The 22,689-nt window shown below is 46.5% G+C and overlaps 1 protein-coding gene across 1 annotated transcript in view; it reads right to left on the bottom strand.

Annotated features, from left to right (window-relative positions):
• Positions 1 to 10,639: 10,639 nt before the first annotated feature.
• Positions 10,640 to 22,689, bottom strand: part of LOC139402486 (DNA annealing helicase and endonuclease ZRANB3-like) — a gene marked incomplete at its 5' end in the record, with an annotated part of 36,107 nt that continues 24,057 nt past the window's right edge. The window contains 4 exons of the mRNA XM_071146450.1: positions 10,640 to 11,407; positions 15,314 to 15,445; positions 17,182 to 17,374; positions 17,542 to 17,712. Of these exons, the coding sequence (XP_071002551.1) occupies positions 11,309 to 11,407; positions 15,314 to 15,445; positions 17,182 to 17,374; positions 17,542 to 17,712 (595 nt within the window). The remainder of the gene's footprint in view (positions 11,408 to 15,313; positions 15,446 to 17,181; positions 17,375 to 17,541; positions 17,713 to 22,689) is intronic.

Below are 22,689 nucleotides of genomic sequence, written 5' to 3'. Positions count from 1 at the left end.
ACAGCTGCACCATCGAGAGCATCCTGACAAGTTGCGTCACCGCCTGGTATGGCAACTGCTCGGCATCTGACCGTAAGGCGCTACAGGGGGTAGTGCGTACGGCCCAGTACATCACTGGGGCCAAGCTTCCTGCCATCCAGGACCTATATAATAGGCGGTGTCAGAGGAAAGCCCATAAAATTGTCAGAGACTCCAGTCACCCACGTTCTAGACTGTTTTCTCTGCTACCACACAGCAAGCGGTACCGGAGCACCAAGTCTGGGTCCCAAAGGCGCCTCAACAGCTTCTACCCCCAAGCCATTAGACTGCTGAACAAGCCATTAGACTGCTGAACAATTAGACGGCTGAACAAGCCATTAGACTGCTGAACAATTAGACGGCTGAACAAGCCATTAGACTGCTGAACAATTAGACGGCTGAACAAGCCATTAGACTGCTGAACAAGTCATTAGACGGCTGAACAAGTCATTAGACGGCTGAACAAGCCATTAGACTGCTGAACAAGTCATTAGACGGCTGAACAAGTCATTAGACTGCTGAACAAGTCATTAGACTGCTGAACAATTAGACGGCTGAACAAGTCATTAGACGGCTGAACAAGTCATTAGACGGCTGAACAAGTCATTAGACTGCTGAACAAGTCATTAGACGGCTGAACAAGTCATTAGACGGCTGAACAAGTCATTAGACTGCTGAACAATTAGACGGCTGAACAAGTCATTAGACGGCTGAACAAGCCATTAGACGGCTGAACAAGTCATTAGACGGCTGAACAAGTCATTAGACTGCTGAACAAGTCATTAGACTGCTGAACAAGTCATTAGACTGCTGAACAAGCCATTAGACTGCTGAACAAGTCATTAGACGGCTGAACAAGTCATTAGACTGCTGAACAAGCCATTAGACGGCTGAACAAGCCATTAGACGGCTGAACAAGTCATTAGACTGCTGAACAAGTCATTAGACGGCTGAACAAGCCATTAGACGGCTGAACAAGTCATTAGATTGCTGAACAAGTCATTAGACGGCTGAACAAGCCATTAGACGGCTGAACAAGTCATTAGACTGCTGAACAATTAGACGGCTGAACAAGTCATTAGACGGCTGAACAAGCCATTAGACGGCTGAACAAGTCATTAGACGGCTGAACAAGTCATTAGACTGCTGAACAAGTCATTAGACTGCTGAACAAGTCATTAGACTGCTGAACAAGCCATTAGACTGCTGAACAAGTCATTAGACTGCTGAACAAGTCATTAGACTGCTGAACAAGCCATTAGACTGCTGAACAAGTCATTAGACTGCTGAACAAGCCATTAGACTGCTGAACAAGCCATTAGACTGCTGAACAAGTCATTAGACGGCTGAACAAGTCATTAGACGGCTGAACAAGCCATTAGACTGCTGAACAAGCCATTAGACTGCTGAACAAGTCATTAGACTGCTGAACAAGCCATTAGACTGCTGAACAAGCCATTAGACGGCTGAACAAGTCATTAGACGGCTGAACAAGCCATTAGACTGCTGAACAAGCCATTAGACTGCTGAACAAGCCATTAGACGGCTGAACAAGTCATTAGACGGCTGAACAAGCCATTAGACTGCTGAACAAGCCATTAGACGGCTGAACAAGTCATTAGACTGCTGAACAAGCCATTAGACGGCTGAACAAGCCATTAGACTGCTGAACAAGCCATTAGACTGCTGAACAAGTCATTAGACGGCTGAACAAGTCATTAGACGGCTGAACAAGTCATTAGACGGCTGAACAAGTCATTAGACGGCTGAACAAGTCATTAGACTGCTGAACAAGCCATTAGACGGCTGAACAAGTCATTAGACTGCTGAACAAGTCATTAGACTGCTGAACAATTAGACTGCTGAACAAGCCATTAGACTGCTGAACAATTAGACTGCTGAACAAGCCATTAGACTGCTGAACAATTAGACGGCTGAACAAGTCATTAGACGGCTGAACAAGCCATTAGACTGCTGAACAAGTCATAAAATCGCCACCGGACTATTTACATTGAACCCCCCCCCTTTTGTACACTGCTGCTACTCGCTGTTTGTTTGTTATCTATGCATAGTCACTTCACCCCAACTACATGTACAGATTACCTCAACTAGCCTGTACCCCTGCACACTGACTCGGTACAGGTGCCCCCTGTATATACCCCTCACACTGACTCGGTACAGGTGCCCCCTGTATATACCCCCGCACACTGACTCGGTACCGATGCCCCCTGTATATACCCCCCACACTGACTAGGTACCGATGCCCCCTGTATATACCCCCCACACCGACTAGGTACCGATGCCCCCTGTATATACCCCCCACACCGACTCGGTACAGGTGCCCCCTGTATATACCCCCCACACTGACTCGGTACCGATGCCCCCTGTATATACCCCCCACACTGACTAGGTACCGATGCCCCCTGTATATACCCCCCCACACTGACTCGGTACAGGTGCCCCCTGTATATACCCCCCACACTGACCCGGTACAGGTGCCCCCTGTATATACCTCCCACACTGACTCGGTACAGGTGCCCCCTGTATATACCCCCCACACTGACCCGGTACAGGTGCCCCCTGTATATACCCCCCCACACTGACTCGGTACAGGTGCCCCCTGTATATACCCCCCCACACTGACTCGGTACCGATGCCCCCTGTATATACCCCCCACACTGACTCGGTACCGATGCCCCCTGTATATACCCCCCCACACTGACTCGGTACAGGTGCCCCCTGTATATACCCCCCACACTGACTCGGTACAGGTGCCCCCTGTATATACCACCCACACTGACTCGGTACAGGTGCCCCCTGTATATACCCCCCACACTGACTCGGTACAGGTGCCCCCTGTAAATACCACCCACACTGACCCGGTACAGGTGCCCCCTGTATATACCACCCACACTGACTCGGTACAGGTGCCCCCTGTATATACCACCCACACTGACTCGGTACAGATGCCCCCTGTATATACCCCCCACACTGACTCGGTACCGATGCCCCCTGTATATACCCCCCCACACTGACTCGGTACAGGTGCCCCCTGTATATACCCCCCACACTGACTCGGTACAGGTGCCCCCTGTATATACCACCCACACTGACTCGGTACAGGTGCCCCCTGTATATACCCCCCACACTGACTCGGTACAGGTGCCCCCTGTATATACCACCCACACTGACCCGGTACAGGTGCCCCCTGTATATACCACCCACACTGACTCGGTACAGGTGCCCCCTGTATATACCACCCACACTGACTCGGTACAGGTGCCCCCTGTATATACCACCCACACTGACTCGGTACAGATGCCCCCTGTATATACCCCCCACACTGACTCGGTACAGGTGCCCCCTGTATATACCACCCACACTGACTCGGTACAGGTGCCCCCTGTATATACCCCACACACTGACTCGGTACAGGTGCCCCCTGTATATACCCCCCACATTGACTCGGTACAGGTGCCCCCTGTATATACCACCCACACTGACTCGGTACAGGTGCCCCCTGTATATACCCCCGCACACTAACTCGGTACAGGTGCCCCCTGTATATACCCCCGCACACTGACTCGGTACAGGTGCCCCCTGTATATACCCCCGCACACTGACTCGGTACAGGTGCCCCCTGTATATACCCCCGCACACTGACTCGGTACAGGTGCCCCCTGTATATACCCCCGCACACTGACTCGGTACAGGTGCCCCCTGTATATACCCCCGCACACTGACTCGGTACAGGTGCCCCCTGTATATACCCCCGCACACTGACTCGGTACAGGTGCCCCCTGTATATACCTCCCACACTGACTCGGTACAGGTGCCCCCTGTATATACCCCCCACACTGACCCGGTACAGGTGCCCCCTGTATATACCCCCCCACACTGACTCGGTACAGGTGCCCCCTGTATATACCCCCCCACACTGACTCGGTACCGATGCCCCCTGTATATACCCCCCACACTGACTCGGTACCGATGCCCCCTGTATATACCCCCCCACACTGACTCGGTACAGGTGCCCCCTGTATATACCCCCCACACTGACTCGGTACAGGTGCCCCCTGTATATACCACCCACACTGACTCGGTACAGGTGCCCCCTGTATATACCCCCCACACTGACTCGGTACAGGTGCCCCCTGTAAATACCACCCACACTGACCCGGTACAGGTGCCCCCTGTATATACCACCCACACTGACTCGGTACAGGTGCCCCCTGTATATACCACCCACACTGACTCGGTACAGATGCCCCCTGTATATACCCCCCACACTGACTCGGTACCGATGCCCCCTGTATATACCCCCCCACACTGACTCGGTACAGGTGCCCCCTGTATATACCCCCCACACTGACTCGGTACAGGTGCCCCCTGTATATACCACCCACACTGACTCGGTACAGGTGCCCCCTGTATATACCCCCCACACTGACTCGGTACAGGTGCCCCCTGTATATACCACCCACACTGACCCGGTACAGGTGCCCCCTGTATATACCACCCACACTGACTCGGTACAGGTGCCCCCTGTATATACCACCCACACTGACTCGGTACAGGTGCCCCCTGTATATACCACCCACACTGACTCGGTACAGATGCCCCCTGTATATACCCCCCACACTGACTCGGTACAGGTGCCCCCTGTATATACCACCCACACTGACTCGGTACAGGTGCCCCCTGTATATACCCCACACACTGACTCGGTACAGGTGCCCCCTGTATATACCCCCCACATTGACTCGGTACAGGTGCCCCCTGTATATACCACCCACACTGACTCGGTACAGGTGCCCCCTGTATATACCCCCGCACACTAACTCGGTACAGGTGCCCCCTGTATATACCCCCGCACACTGACTCGGTACAGGTGCCCCCTGTATATACCCCCGCACACTGACTCGGTACAGGTGCCCCCTGTATATACCCCCGCACACTGACTCGGTACAGGTGCCCCCTGTATATACCCCCGCACACTGACTCGGTACAGGTGCCCCCTGTATATACCCCCGCACACTGACTCGGTACAGGTGCCCCCTGTATATACCCCCGCACACTGACTCGGTACAGGTGCCCCCTGTATATACCCCCACACACTGACTCGGTACAGGTGCCCCCTGTATATACCCCCCACACTGACTCGGTACAGGTGCCTCCTGTATATACCCCCCACACTGACTAGGGAACAGGTGCCCCCTGTATATACCCCCCACACTGACTCGGTACAGGTGCCCCCTGTATATACCCCCCACACTGACTCGGTACAGGTGCCCCCTGTATATACCCCCCACACTGACTCGGTACAGGTGCCCCCTGTATATACCACCCACACTGACCCGGTACAGGTGCCCCCTGTATATACCACCCACACTGACCCGGTACAGGTGCCCCCTGTATATACCCCCCACACTGACTCGGTACAGGTGCCCCCTGTATATACGCCCCACACTGACTCGGTACAGGTGCCCCCTGTATATACGCCCCACACTGACCCGGTACAGGTGCCCCCTGTATATACCACCCACACTGACTCGGTACAGGTGCCTCCTGTATATACCCCCTACACTGACTCGGTACAGGTGCCCCCTGTATATACCCCCCACACTGACTCGGTACAAGTGCCCCCTGTATATACCCCCTACACTGACTCGGTACAGGTGCCCCCTGTATATACCCCCCACACTGACTCGGTACAGGTGCCCCCTGTATATACGCCCCACACTGACTCGGTACAGGTGCCCCTGTATATACCCCCCCACACTGACTCGGTACAGGTGCCCCCTGTATATACCCCCCACACTGACTCGGTACAGGTGCCCCCTGTATATACCCCCCACACTGACTCGGTACAGGTGCCCCCTGTATATACCCCCCACACTGACTCGGTACAGGTGCCCCCTGTATATACCCCCCACACTGACCCCCACATTGTGTTACTTGTTATTATTACTTTTTATTGTAGTCTACTTGGTAAATATGTTCTTCTTCTTGAACTGCACTGTTGGTTAAGGGCTTGTAAGTAAAGCATTTCACAGTAAAGTCTACACTTGTTGTATTCGGCGCATGTGACAAAAAGTTTAATTAGATTTTCTCTGAATGTAATTTGCAAAGGCTATCAGACAGTTACAGCAAAGCTAACCACCCATCAGACAGACAGGATGGACAGTGGACAGAGACTTCTACCTCTGTTACTGTGGACTGTTCTCCTTTCTTAACACCAACTGACAGTGATATTGTTTTTCCCAGGGCCTGGCGGGAGGGTCTGGAGTTTACCCAACACAAACAGACGAAGCATCACGTGACTCTGGCTGCTCTTTAATCAACGGGCCCTCTGGGAAGAGAGAGAACGGCGCGATGCAGTCGAACGTCTTCATCTGATGCCAGGACGCTCCATACGGCTCTCTCCGTCTGGGCTTGGCGTTATTAAAGTTCTCCCCCCCAATCCTCCCTCCTGGCCTGAGTGTAATAAAAGAAGCAGGGAGACGTATGAGGGGAGGGAGAGAGAGGCCCGGCTGCAGTAACCTTCGTCAAGTTGCATCCATCTACAGGTGTGGACCGAAGAAAGCAGGCAGTGGAGCGCTGGCTGCCAGCTGACAGGACAGGGACAGAAAGCAGGCAGTTGAGCGCTGGCTGCCAGCTGCCAGGACAGGGACAGAAAGCAGGCAGGGGAGCGCTGGCTGTCAGCTGACAGGACAGGGACAGAAAGCAGGCAGTGGAGCGCTGGCTGACAGCTGACAGGACAGGGGCAGAAAGGGCGTGTCAGGATGCTGCCTCCCTGTGAGATGTCCAGTACTCAAAGCGAGCCTGCCCACTCAGTCAGACAGACAACAGAGGGTCAACAGCCATATTAAGTGGAGACCTGGCTGGAGCCCTGCAGCAGATGTAGAGGACTGAGGACGAGGCACAAAGGCTCCTGATAAAGCTGTTAGTGTTCTCGCATGGAATCCAAACTGAGAAGCTCAGTTGAAACAATGCTGAACCAGGAAGTTAGCATTCCAGACTAGAAGTGGTCTTAGCTGGGCTGGGGATACCTTTATCTGATGTGATTGGTTGACATGAGCTGTATTAGGGATACTGAGGTTCCATTCTCTGTGCACATCATCCTCCTTTCTCCTTTGTCTGGTCTGAGCCAGTCAACCAGGTCTGGTGTGGATTTATTCTATCAGGAGGGCTGGGATCAAGATCTGCAAGCTCAGCTGCTCCCAGAACCAACATGGCTGACTCATGTTCCCACTGTCCAATGAACTGGATGGACCACCTGAGACAGTGTTGAGTAGAGATACTCTGATGGCAGACTGATACAGACAGGAGGCTGGTGAGATACCCTGATGGCAGACTGATACAGACAGAAGGCTGGTGAGATTGATTGCAGCCAGCTGCTGATCTGTAGCCTGAACTCTAAACAGAGGAGCTGTGAAAATGATTCAATATTCTGCCTCCGCAATGCTGATCACCAACACACAGGTCTACTGTTTCCATAGTAACCTTTCCTTCCTCTCTCTTCTTTATTGAGTTAAGTCCTTTCAGAAGAACACAGGGGGGGGGGGCAGGAAGATCGATAGACATGTCAGAATGTGGATATTAGTACCTTTCTGTTGGACTTTAAGCGATGCACATTTGCACAGTACATTTTATGCTGTGAGATACAGTTCTGTACATTCCTAATAACGGTACAATGGTTTGCCTGGGAAAGCCCTCCTACACTCCAGACCCTGGTTCGATCCCGCTGTATCACAACCGGGAGTCCCATAGGGCGGCGCACAATTTGGCCCAGCGTCGTCCGGGTTAGGGAGGGTTTGGCCCAGCGTCATCCGGGTTAGGGAGGGTTTGGCCCAGCGTCGTCCGGGTTAGGGAGGGTTTGGCCCAGCGTTGTCCGGGTTAGGGAGGGTTTGGCCCAGCGTCGTCCGGGTTAGGGAGGGTTTGGCCCAGCGTCGTCCGGGTTAGGGAGGGTTTGGCCCAGCGTCGTCCGGGTTAGGGAGGGTTTGGCCCAGCGTCGTCCGGGTTAGGGAGGGTTTGGCCCAGCGTCGTCCGGGTTAGGGAGGGTTTGGCCCAGCGTCGTCCGGGTTAGGGAGGGTTTGGCCCAGCGTCGTCCGGGTTAGGGAGGGTTTGGCCCAGCGTCGTCCGGGTTAGGGAGGGTTTGGCCCAGCGTCGTCCGGGTTAGGGAGGGTTTGGCCCAGCGTCGTCCGGGTTAGGGGGGGTTTGGCCCAGCGTCGTCCGGGTTAGGGAGGGTTTGGCCCAGCGTCGTCCGGGTTAGGGAGGGTTTGGCCCAGCGTCGTCCGGGTTAGGGAGGGTTTGGCCCAGCGTCGTCCGGGTTAGGGAGGGTTTGGCCCAGCGTCGTCCGCTTTAGGGAGGGTTTGGCCCAGCGTCGTCCGGGTTAGGGAGGGTTTGGCCCAGCGTCGTCCGGGTTAGGGGAGGGTTTGGCCCAGCGTCGTCCGGGTTAGGGGAGGGTTTGGCCCAGCGTCGTCCGGGTTAGGGAGGGTTTGGCCCAGCGTCGTCCGGGTTAGGGAGGGTTTGGCCCAGCGTCGTCCGGGTTAGGGGAGGGTTTGGCCCAGCGTCGTCCGGGTTAGGGAGGGTTTGGCCCAGCGTCGTCCGGGTTAGGGAGGGTTTGGCCCAGCGTCGTCCGGGTTAGGGGGGGTTTGGCCCAACGTCGTCCGGGTTAGGGAGGGTTTGGCCCAGCGTCGTCCGGGTTAGGGAGGGTTTGGCCCAGCGTTGTCCGGGTTAGGGAGGGTTTGGCCCAGCGTCGTCCGGGTTAGGGGAGGGTAGGCCGTCATTGTAAAATAAGAATTTGTTATCGACTTACTTGGCTAGTTAAATAAAAAGGTTAAAAAAAATATATACATAAAAAAAACTCCTGAGACGTTTGGCTTTGAAACAACCACCACAACCACACAGACAACAGATCACTCAACTACCACAACCACACAGACAACAGATCACTCAACCACCACAACCACACAGACAACAGATCACTCAACTACCACAACCACACAGACAACAGATCACTCAACCACCACAACCACACAGACAACAGATCACTCAACTACCACAACCACACAGACAACAGATCACTCAACTACCACAACCACACAGACAACAGATCACTCAACTACCACAACCACACAGACAACAGATCACTCAACTACCACAACCACACAGACAACAGATCACTCAACTACCACAACCACACAGACAACAGATCACTCAACTACCACAACCACACAGACAACAGATCACTCAACCACCACAACCACACAGACAACAGATCACTCAACCACCACAACCACACAGACAACAGATCACTCAAAAGCAGAGAGTTTTTAATTTCATTTGAGTCCAGTTTGTTCATCCATTCATGCTCAGTCTAACAAATCCAAGACTCCTGCTAAAACAGTAGACATCACAGAAAACCTATCAACTAGACTACATGTAGAGGACATAAAGACACTATCAACTAGACTACATGTAGAGGACATAAAGACACTATCAACTAGACTACATGTAGAGGACATAAAGACACTATCAACTAGACTACATGTAGAGGACATAAAGACACTATCAACTAGACTACATGTAGAGGACATAAAGACACTATCAACTAGACTACATGTAGAGGACATAAAGACACTATCAACTAGACTACATGTAGAGGACATAAAGACACTATCAACTAGACTACATGTAGAGGACATAAAGACACTATCAACTAGACTACATGTAGAGGACATAAAGACACTATCAACTAGACTACATGTAGAGGACATAAAGACACTATCAACTAGACTACATGTAGAGGACATAAAGACACTATCAACTAGACTACATGTAGAGGACATAAAGACACTATCAACTAGACTACATGTAGAGGACATAAAGACACTATCAACTAGACTACATGTAGAGGACATAAAGACACTATCAACTAGACTACATGTAGAGGACATGAAGACACTATCAACTAGACTACATGTAGAGGACATAAAGACTATCAACTAGCCTACATGTAGAGGACATAAAGACACTATCAACTAGACTACATGTAGAGGACATACAGACACTATCAACTAGACTACATGTAGAGGACATAAAGACACTATCAACTAGACTACATGTAGAGGACATGAAGACACTATCAACTAGACTACATGTAGAGGACATAAAGACACTATCAACTAGACTACATGTAGAGGACATAAAGACACTATCAACTAGCCTATATGTAGAGGACATGAAGACACTATCAACTAGCCTACATGTAGAGGACATAAAGACACTATCAACTAGACTACATGTAGAGGACATAAAGACACTATCAACTAGACTACATGTAGAGGACATAAAGACACTATCAACTAGACTACATGTAGAGGACATAAAGACACTATCAACTAGACTACATGTAGAGGACATAAAGACACTATCAACTAGACTACATGTAGAGGACATAAAGACACTATCAACTAGACTACATGTAGAGGACATAAAGACACTATCAACTAGACTCCATGTAGAGGACATAAAGACACTATCAACTAGACTACATGTAGAGGACATAAAGACACTATCAACTAGACTACATGTAGAGGACATAAAGACACTATCAACTAGACTACATGTAGAGGACATAAAGACACTATCAACTAGACTACATGTAGAGGACATAAAGACACTATCAACTAGACTACATGTAGAGGACATGAAGTAAAACACTTGTGATATCCTGTCAAGATGTAAACTAGAGCATCACACATATCAGGGTTTTTCTGCCACGTGTGCACAACCTAAAATAGCAGCGAGCGCTCGGCAGGCATGCAGGCAGGCTGGCAACTCAAACAAGCAGCAGCCTGCCCAGCTTGGTTCAGTTCAGCCTGTATCTGAGCTAGATAAGCCCGTTATAAATCAACCCAGGCTCACTGCTGACGGTTCGGGGACAACATGGGAAGGAGCGTAGCTGCTCATTTGGAACCTTTGCATTTAATACAGGCAGCATTGTTTAGTCAAATCTATTCAGGTAACTCAACAAAAAAACAACCCTGAAAGAACAGTCTTCACATCAACACTCTCAATGATCCAACTTAAACATCATGTCATTAAAGGAAGGAGGCGATGTTCCTCTACATTGGATTGCTGGTGAATCCATAACATGGACAGCAGTGGCAGCATTGAGAACCAACTGTGACATGTAGCCTTCTTCACAGAGATGACACACTGAAGAAGCATCCTTCCTATGTCACTCAGTACTCCTCCAACTTTCCCTCCTTCCTTCCTTGGTTCATTTCTTTATGAAGAAGCGAGTGATGTCTGAAGCCACCTTGGAGGCTGCCAGTCCTTTCTTCATCTGGCTTCTGTCCTTGGCTTGCTGAGCTGTCCTCTGTAAAACAAACAGCCTACTGTCATCAATACTCTGTCCTCTGTAAAACAAACAGCCTACTGTCATCAATACTCTGTCCTCTGTAAAACAAACAGCCTACTGTCATCAATACTCTGTCCTCTGTAAAACAAACAGCCTACTGTCATCAGTACTCTGTCCTCTGTAAAACAACCAGCCTACTGTCATCAATACTCTGTCCTCTGTAAAACAAACAGCCTACTGTCATCAATACTCTGTCCTCTGTAAAACAAACAGCCTACTGTCATCAATACTCTGTCCTCTGTAAAACAAACAGCCTACTGTCATCAATACTCTGTCCTCTGTAAAACAAACAGCCTACTGTCATCAATACTCTGTCCTCTGTAAAACAAACAGCCTACTGTCATCAATACTCTGTCCTCTGTAAAACAAACAGCCTACTGTCATCAATACTCTGTCCTCTGTAAAACAAACAGCCTACTGTCATCAATACTCTGTCCTCTGTAAAACAAACAGCATTCTGTCATCAATACTCTGTCCTCTGTAAAACAAACAGCCTACTGTCATCAATACTCTGTCCTCTGTAAAACAAACAGCATTCTGTCATTAATACTGCATTATACTATAACATGGACCACTTTATACTGTAACATGGTATTAAATTATAACATGGTGGTGTATTATAACATGGTATGATATTATATTGTATTGGTATTATAACATGGTATGATATTATATGATATTATAACATGGTATTATATTATACTATAACAGTGGTGTATTAAATTATAACATGGTGGTGTATTATATTATAACATGGTATGATATTATAACATGGTATTATAACATGGTATGATATTATAACATGGTATTATATTATACTATAACAGTGGTGTATTAAATTATAACATGGTGGTGTATTATATTATAACATGGTATTATAACATGGTATGATATTATAACATGGTATTATACTATAGCATGGTATTATACTATAACATGGTATTACATTATAACATGGTATGATATTATGACATGGTATTATAACATGGTGGTGTATATTATAACATGGTATTATATTATAACATGGTATTATATTATATTATAACATGGTGGTGTATTATACTATATCATGGTATGATTTATAACATGGTATTATATTATGACATGGTATTATAACATGGTATTGTATTATATAATGGTATTATATTATAACATGGTATTATATTATACTATAACAGTGGTGTATTATACTATAACATGGTATTATATTATAACATGGTAATATAACATGGTATTACATTATAACATGGTATGATATTATGACATGGTATTATAACATGGTGGTGTATTATAACATGGTATTGTATTATAACATGGTATTATAACATGGTATGATATTATAACATGGTGGTGTATTATACTATATCATGGGATGATTTATAACATGGTATTATATTATGACATGGTATTATATCATGGTATTATATTATAACATGGTATTATATTATACTATAACAGTGGTGTATTATACTATAACATGGTATTATATTATAACATGGTATTATAACATGGTGGTGTATTATAACATGGTATTATATTATAACATGGTGGTGTATTATAACATGGTATTATAACATGGTATTATACTATAACATGGTATTGTATTATAACATGGTGGTGTATTATAACATGGTATTGTATTATAACATGGTATTATAACATGGTATGATATTATAACATGGTGGTGTATTATAACATGGTATTGTATTATAACATGGTATTATAACATGGTATGATATTATAACATGGTGGTGTATTATAACATGGTATTATAACATGGTATTATACTATAACATGGTATTGTATTATAACATGGTGGTGTATTATAACATGGTATTATATTATAACATGGTATTATATTATAACATGGTATTATATTATAACATGGTATTGTATTATAACATGGTATTATACTATAACATGGTATTGTATTATAACATGGTATTATATTATAACATGGTATTATATTATAACATGGTATTATATTATAACATGGTATTATATTATAACATGGTAATATAACATGGTATTAAATTATAACATGATATTATAACATGGTATTGTATTATAACATGGTATTATAACATGGTATTGTATTATAACATGGTATTGTATTATAACATGGTGGTGTATTATAACATGGTATTATATTATAACATGGTATTATATTATAACATGGTATTATATTATAACATGGTAATATAACATGGTATTAAATTATAACATGATATTATAACATGGTATTGTATTATAACATGGTATTATACTATAACATGGTATTATATTATAACATGGTATTATATTATAACATGGTATTATATTATAACATGGTATTATATTATAACATGGTAATATAACATGGTATTAAATTATAACATGGTATTATATTATAACATGGTATTATATTATGACATGGTATTATATTATGACATGGTATTATACTATAACATGGTATTATATTATGACATGGTATTATACTATAACAGTGGTGTATTATACTATAACATGGTATTATATTATAACATGGTATTATATTATAACATGGTATTATATTATAACATGGTATTATATTATGACATGGTATTATACTATAACATGGTATTATATTATGACATGGTATTATACTATAACAGTGGTGTATTATACTATAACATGGTATTATATTATAACATGGTATTATATTATAACATGGTATTATATTATAACATGGTAATATAACATGGTATTAAATTATAACATGATATTATAACATGGTGGTGTATTATAACATGGTAATATAACATGGTATTAAATTATAACATGATATTATAACATGGTGGTGTATTATAACATGATATTATAACATAGTATTATTACATGGTGGTGTATTATAACATGATATTATAACATGATATTATAACATGGTGGTGTATTATAACATGATATTATAACATGATATTATAACATGGTGGTGTATTATAACATGATATTATAACATGATATTATAACATGGTGGTGTATTATAACATGATATTATAACATAGTATTATTACATGGTGGTGTATTATACTATAACATGGTATTATAACATGGTATGATATTATAACATGGTGTGATATTATAACATGGTATTATAACATGGTGTGATATTATAACATGGTATTATAACATGGTGTGATATTACAACATGGTGGTGGTTTGAGAGGGCATATGGGTGTAATGAAGCACCATGTGGGACTGAGTGTTTATGTGGACACAGAGGAACGGGGACCAGGACCCTTGTGGTTCTGTGGCAGACGGTGCAGAGTGTCTGTAGGTTGTCCAGGGAACACTGTGTGTCTGTGTGTGATGGTGTGTGTGTGTGTCTGTAGGTTGTCCAGGGAACACTGTGTGTCTGTGTGTGACGGTGTGTGTGTGTCTGTGTGTACTGGAGTCTTACGGTTCTCTGGCAGACGGTGCAGAGTGTCTGTAGGTTGTCCAGGGAACACTGTGTGTGATGGTGTGTGTGTCTGTGTGTACTGGACTCTTACGATTCTGTGGCAGACAGTGCAGAGTGTCTGTAGGTTGTCCAGGGAACACTGTGTGTGATGGTGTGTGTGTGTGTCTGTAGGTTGTCCAGGGAACACTGTGTGTCTGTGTGTGATGGTGTGTGTGTGTCTGTGTGTACTGGACTCTTACGGTTCTCTGGCAGACGGTGCAGAGTGTCTGTAAGTTGTCCAGGGAACACTGTGTGTGATGGTGTGTGTGTGTGTCTGTAGGTTGTCCAGGGAACACTGTGTGTCTGTGTGTGATGGTGTGTGTGTGTGTGTCTGTAGGTTGTCCAGGGAACACTGTGTGTGTGTGTGTGTGATGGTGTGTGTGTGTCTGTGTGTACTGGACTCTTACGGTTCTGTGGCAGACAGTGCAGAGTGTCTGTAGGTTGTCCAGGGAACACTGTCCTCCCCCACTGTAGACGGGTCGGATGTGGTCCACCTGCCAGAACTGACCCTCCACGGGGGCACGGATCATCTCATTCAGCTGGACACAACACAGACAATTTTAATAAACACATTTCTCAGTAAAGATTATATAATTTACAGTTTTAATAGCTCAAACAGGTAAACAAACAATTTGGTGTAAGAAATATTTGTAAATTCCCTTGTGAGTTTTGTCCATGTGTTTTTCATAATAGGATGTTGTCAGCCTTCCCATGTCAGCATCACATTGCCTCCGCCTGTCTGTCTTCAGACAGAGAGAATGACAAGGCTCTAATGTAAGAGAACGAGCTGGGGACTCTGGGGACAGGTAGGAAATCAAACGTCTGTAATTCTATTTCTATGGCCTGGAGCTGGGGAACACTAGAACCAAAATGGAGGCATTTCAATTTGACGCTAAGCCTTTTCTTTTCTCCATTTTATGTGGAACGAGCCAGAGAAGGGGAACCCTGGGGACGATTCAGCCCAGAAATCAATCTCCATTCCTGGGTAGAAGCGGTAGATAGAGTAGCGCTCTCCCAACATTAGCCACAAGAGAACCGGGGGGGGGGGGGGGGGTCACATACCCACAGAGGGGAAGAAAAGCAAAGTTGTACTCAGGAACAAGCTCCGTTCCACCATGACTACCGACCCACCTCCACCCCCTCCTCGCTCCATACAGAACATTCACTCTGCATTCCCCCACTGGTCTACTAATGTCTTAGAAAGCCTTTACTAAAGCTAGAGTCCTCAGACCTCCTATACAGCGCATTAATCAGCAGTTGTTCTCTGTGGTTTCTGTGCAGTACAGATGTCCTGTTAGTGTTAGGCCAAATCCATCCATTGATCTGTGAGCGAGAAGGCAGAAGGTCTTTCCAGTAGAAATGGCAGAGCCAAATCTAACAGGCTCTTGGCTGAGGTGAGGTTGAGCTGTGGGAGAAATCCATGGAGGATCTGACAGTACTGGCCAATCCATTTACTGTGAGCCGAGAGAGAGGAAGTCACACACGCACACAGGTTGAGAGAGGAACTTGTGTGTCCACAGTACAGTACACCCCCCTCCACACACACCCGTCATCCACACCCACACCCCCTCCACCCACACATCTAATGGTTTATCTTCCCCCAGCACAAAGCAGGGATGATAAGTGTCAGTCAGTAGTAGAGAGGACTGAGTCCCTCTTCTCTGTGTTCTCCCCCTCCTCTCCCAGTGTATAATATAATGTCTACTAAAGCCTTTAGTGGTCTCCCCAGATCCAGGGGATTAGTTGGAACAGGTGAAACCCGTCTGTTCTCAACACTACACACGCTGCTTTATATCAGAAGTGGCTTCAAATGTCTAAATGGGTCCTATCCATTTCAGTGTTTTCTGTACAACTTCAGTAATGTGATATGCTAATTTGAGAAGAGAGAGATGATACTGCTCTTTGATAAATCCAGTTGAAAATCAACCCACATCAATAGTATGACTGTTCTCTCTGTCTGTAGATTTGTGCACCTTTAAAAAGCTCATGTCTGTAAAGGGCTCATAAAGTCATGTAGAAGCCTGTATCCTGGCTAAGAGAGCTCAGGTAGTGTAGGTCAGACCCCATACAGAGTAATGGAATGCTCCTAGGTCCCCCCATACAGAGTAATGGAATGCTCCTAGGTCCCCCCATACAGAGTAATGGAATGCTCCTAGGTCCCCCCATACAGAGCAATGGAATGCTCCTAGGTCCCCCCATACAGAGTAATGGAATGCTCCTAGGTCCCTCTCTGTATCACAGACCTGGGGGGCTAAAGACATGCAAACCAACCAACCTGTTTGAGTGACAGCTGGGCCAGCCCGGTGTTCTCTAGCATCTCTTTCCTGTGTGTGGGCGGGGCGTCACGGACCTTCAGGTACAGCTGGTGGGCTTGCAGGCCGCAGCTCTGACACACCCCCTGCTCCGTCTGCAGTACCCGGGCACGCATGTAGGCCTGGCTGGAGCGCAGCTGGAACTCCTCCTGACACCTATGATAGGATAGATGAAGTAGAATACAACACAATAACTTGGTGTTTTCTTTGTAGAGCTTTAATTAAGGAACGCAGTAGGCCTACGAGGCAACACTAATAATAGCAGGATATACAACACCACTGATGGGTGAACTTGGCTTTACTTTGATGATGCTGCTACTTACGTCTGGCTACAGAAACAGGTGTCCCAGGCTCCTCCGGTGGACCCACAGGCCTTGTGGCAGGACAGACACAAGGGTCGACCCTCACTGTCCAGCACCTGCAGGTACCCAGCTTCAGCCTCTGACGGGCCCTCAGGACCACCAACAGGAGGCTCTGGGTGCACCTCGGATGGTCTGGGGGGAGAGATGGAAAGAGACAGAGACACAGAGAGGGAGGGAAGATTGTCAGTCATCTGCCCAACAAGTGAATAAACAGTATTAATCCACTGGGCACAGACATCAATTCAACTTCTATTCCACGTTGGTTCAACGTAATTTCATTGACATGACAGTGATGCAACCAGTCAGGATGCTCTCGAAGTTGCAGCTGTAGAACTTTTTGAGGATCTCAGGACCCATGCCAAATCTTTATAGTTTCCTGAGGGGGATTAGGATTTGTCATGCCCTCTTCACAACTGTCTTGGTGTGTTTGGACCATTCTAGTTTGTTGGTGATGTGGACACCAAGGAACTTGAAGCTCTCAACCTGCTCCACTAAAGCCCTGTCGATGAGAATGGGGGCATGTGGAATGTTGCCTGTAATCCATGGCTTCTGGTTGGGGTATGTACGTACAGTCACTGTGGGGACGACGTCCTTGATATACTTATTGATGAAGCCAGTGACTGATGTGGTGTACTCCTCAATGCCATTGGAAGAATCCCAGAACATATTACAGTCTGTGATAGCAAAACAGTCCTGTAGTTTAGCATCTGCTTCACCTGACCACTTTTTTATAGACCGAGTCACTGGTGCTTCCTGCTGTAATTTTTGCTTGTAAGCAGGAATCAGGAGGATAGAATTGTGGTCGGATTTACCAAATCGAGGGTGAGGGAGAGCTTTGTACGCGTCTCTGTGTGTGGAGTACAGGTGATCTAGAATTGTTTTATTTATCCGTTATTTTACCAGGTAAGTTGACTGAGAACACATTCTCATTTGCAGCAACAACCTGGGGAATAGTTACAGGGGAGAGGAGGGGGATGAATGAGCCAATTGTAAACTGGGGATTATTAGGTGACCGTGATGGTTTGATGGCCAGATTGGGAATTTAGCCAGGACACCGGGGTTAACACCCCTACTCTTACGATAAGTGCCATGGGATCTTTAATGATCGCAGAGAGTCAGGACACCCGTTTAACGTCCCATCCGAAAGATGGCACCCTACACAGGGCAGTGTCCCCAATCACTGCCCTGGGGCATTGGGATATTTTTTAGACCAGAGAAAAGTGTGCCTCCTACTGGCCCTCCAACACCACTTCCAGCAGCATCTGTTCTCCCATCCAGGACCAACCCTGCTTAGCTTCAGAAGCAATCCAGCAGTGGTATGCAGGGTGGTATGCTGCTGGCAAGGTATTGCATATTTAATATGCTGGTAGAAATTAGGTAGAACTGATTTAAGTTTCCCTGCATTAAAGTCTCCGGCCACTAGGAGCGCCGCCTCTGGGTGAGTGGTTTCCTGTTTGCTTATTTCCTTATACAGCTGTCTGAGTGCGGTCTTAGTGCCAGCATCTGGCTGTGGTGGTAAATAAACAGCCATGAAAAGTATAGCTGAAAACTCTAGGCAAATAGTGTGGTCTGCATTTTATCACAAGATTCTCTACTTCAGGCGAGCAAAATGTAGACTTCCTTAGATTTCGTGCACCAGCTGTTGTTTACAAATAAATATTCACAGACCCCCCCCCCCCCCTTACCGGAGTGTGCTGTTCTATGTAGCCGGTGCAGCGTTTATCCCGCTAGCTGAATATCCATGTCATCATTCAGCCACGATTCCGTGAAACATAACATATTACAGTTTTTGATGTCCCGTTGGTAGGATATTCGTGATCGTACCTCGTCTAGTTTATTGTCCAATGACTGCACGTTGGCGAGTAATATTGACGGTAACGGCAGCTTTCCCAGTTGCCTTCTGCGGATCCTTACGAGGCACCCCGCTCTGTGTCCTCTGTACCTGCGTCTCTTCCTCTTGCAAATAACTGGGATGTTGGCCTTGTCGGGTGTTTGGAGGATGTCCTGTGCTTCCTGCTGGTTGAAGAAAACATCTTCATCTAATCTGAGGTGAGTGATCGCTGTCCTGATATCCAGAAGCTCTTTGTCTAATCTGAGGTGAGTGATCGCTGTCCTGATATCCAGAAGCTCTTTGTCTAATCCGAGGTGAGTGATCGCTGTCCTGATACCCAGAAGCTCTTTGTCTAATCTGAGGTGAGTGATCACTGTCCTGATATCCAGAAGCTCTTTGTCTAATCTGAGGTGAGTGATCACTGTCCTGATATCCAGAAGATCTTTGTCTAATCTGAGGTGAGTGATCGCTGTCCTGATATCCAGAAGCTCTTTGTCTAATCTGAGGTGAGTGATCGCTGTCCTGATATCCAGAAGCTCTTTGTCTAATCTGAGGTGAGTGATCGCTGTCCTGATATCCAGAAGCTCTTTGTCTAATCCGAGGTGAGTGATCGCTGTCCTGATACCCAGAAGCTCTTTGTCTAATCTGAGGTGAGTGATCACTGTCCTGATATCCAGAAGCTCTTTGTCTAATCTGAGGTGAGTGATCACTGTCCTGATATCCAGAAGATCTTTGTCTAATCTGAGGTGAGTGATCGCTGTCCTGATATCCAGAAGCTCTTTGTCTAATCTGAGGTGAGTGATCGCTGTCCTGATATCCAGAAGCTCTTTGTCTAATCTGAGGTGAGTGATCGCTGTCCTGATATCCAGAAGCTCTTTGTCTAATCCGAGGTGAGTGATCGCTGTCCTGATATCCAGAAGCTCTTTGTCTAATCCGAGGTGAGTGATCGCTGTCCTGATATCCAGAAGCTCTTTGTCTAATCCGAGGTGAGTGATCGCTGTCCTGATATCCAGAAGCTCTTTGTCTAATCCGAGGTGAGTGATCGCTGTCCTGATATCCAGAAGCTCTTTGTCTAATCTGAGGTGAGTGATCGCTGTCCTGATATCCAGAAGCTCTTTGTCTAATCCGAGGTGAGCGATCGCTGTCCTGATATCCAGAAGCTCTTTGTCTAATCCGAGGTGAGCGATCGCTGTCCTGATATCCAGAAGCTCTTTGTCTAATCCGAGGTGAGTGATCGCTGTCCTGATATCCAGAAGCTCTTTGTCTAATCCGAGGTGAGTGATCGCTGTCCTGATATCCAGAAGCTCTTTGTCTAATCCGAGATGAGTGATCGCTGTCCTGATATCCAGAAGCTCTTTGTCTAATCCGAGGTGAGTGATCGCTGTCCTGATATCCAGAAGATCTTTGTCTAATCCGAGGTGAGTGATCGCTGTCCTGATATCCAGAAGCTCTTTGTCTAATCCGAGGTGAGTGATCGCTGTCCTGATATCCAGAAGCTCTTTGTCTAATCCGAGGTGAGTGATCGCTGTCCTGATATCCAGAAGCTCTTTGTCTAATCTGAGGTGAGTGATCGCTGTCCTGATATCCAGAAGCTCTTTGTCTAATCCGAGGTGAGTGATCGCTGTCCTGATATCCAGAAGCTCTTTGTCTAATCTGAGGTGAGTGATCGCTGTCCTGATATCCAGAAGCTCTTTGTCTAATCCGAGGTGAGTGATCGCTGTCCTGATACCCAGAAGCTCTTTGTCTAATCTGAGGTGAGTGATCGCTGTCCTGATATCCAGAAGCTCTTTGTCTAATCCGAGGTGAGTGATCGCTGTCCTGATATCCAGAAGCTCTTTGTCTAATCTGAGGTGAGTGATCGCTGTCCTGATATCCAGAAGCTCTTTGTCTAATCCGAGGTGAGTGATCGCTGTCCTGATATCCAGAAGCTCTTTGTCTAATCCGAGGTGAGTGATCGCTGTCCTGATATCCAGAAGCTCTTTGTCTAATCCGAGGTGAGTGATCGCTGTCCTGATATCCAGAAGCTCTTTGTCTAATCCGAGGTGAGTGATCGCTGTCCTGATATCCAGAAGCTCTTTGTCTAATCCGAGGTGAGTGATCGCTGTCCTGATATCCAGAAGATCTTTGTCTAATCCGAGGTGAGTGATCGCTGTCCTGATATCCAGAAGCTCTTTGTCTAATCCGAGGTGAGTGATCGCTGTCCTGATATCCAGAAGCTCTTTGTCTAATCCGAGGTGAGTGATCGCTGTCCTGATATCCAGAAGCTCTTTGTCTAATCTGAGGTGAGTGATCGCTGTCCTGATATCCAGAAGCTCTTTGTCTAATCCGAGGTGAGTGATCGCTGTCCTGATATCCAGAAGCTCTTTGTCTAATCCGAGGTGAGTGATCGCTGTCCTGATATCCAGAAGCTCTTTGTCTAATCTGAGGTGAGTGATCGCTGTCCTGATATCCAGAAGCTCTTTGTCTAATCCGAGGTGAGTGATCGCTGTCCTGATATCCAGAAGCTCTTTGTCTAATCCGAGGTGAGTGATCGCTGTCCTGATATCCAGAAGCTCTTTGTCTAATCCGAGGTGAGTGATCGCTGTCCTGATATCCAGAAGCTCTTTGTCTAATCCGAGGTGAGTGATCGCTGTCCTGATATCCAGAAGCTCTTTGTCTAATCTGAGGTGAGTGATCGCTGTCCTGATATCCAGAAGCTCTTTGTCTAATCCGAGGTGAGTGATCGCTGTCCTGATATCCAGAAGCTCTTTGTCTAATCTGAGGTGAGTGATCGCTGTCCTGATATCCAGAAGCTCTTTGTCTAATCCGAGGTGAGTGATCGCTGTCCTGATACCCAGAAGCTCTTTGTCTAATCCGAGGTGAGTGATCGCTGTCCTGATATCCAGAAGCTCTTTGTCTAATCTGAGGTGAGTGATCGCTGTCCTGATATCCAGAAGCTCTTTGTCTAATCCGAGGTGAGTGATCGCTGTCCTGATATCCAGAAGCTCTTTGTCTAATCTGAGGTGAGTGATCTCTGTCCTGATATCCAGAAGCTCTTTGTCTAATCCGAGGTGAGTGATCGCTGTCCTGATATCCAGAAGCTCTTTGTCTAATCCGAGGCGAGTGATCGCTGTCCTGATATCCAGAAGCTCTTTGTCTAATCTGAGGTGAGTGATCGCTGTCCTGATATCCAGAAGCTCTTTGTCTAATCCGAGGCGAGTGATCGCTGTCCTGATATCCAGAAGCTCTTTGTCTAATCCGAGGTGAGTGATCGCTGTCCTGATATCCAGAAGCTCTTT

Source organism: Oncorhynchus clarkii, unplaced genomic scaffold (genome assembly GCF_045791955.1).
Source record: "Oncorhynchus clarkii lewisi isolate Uvic-CL-2024 unplaced genomic scaffold, UVic_Ocla_1.0 unplaced_contig_8876_pilon_pilon, whole genome shotgun sequence".
Lineage (NCBI taxonomy): Eukaryota > Metazoa > Chordata > Actinopteri > Salmoniformes > Salmonidae > Oncorhynchus > Oncorhynchus clarkii.
The sequence above is the reverse complement of the archived record's forward strand: the minus strand, read 5'-3'. Positions and strand labels throughout refer to the sequence as shown.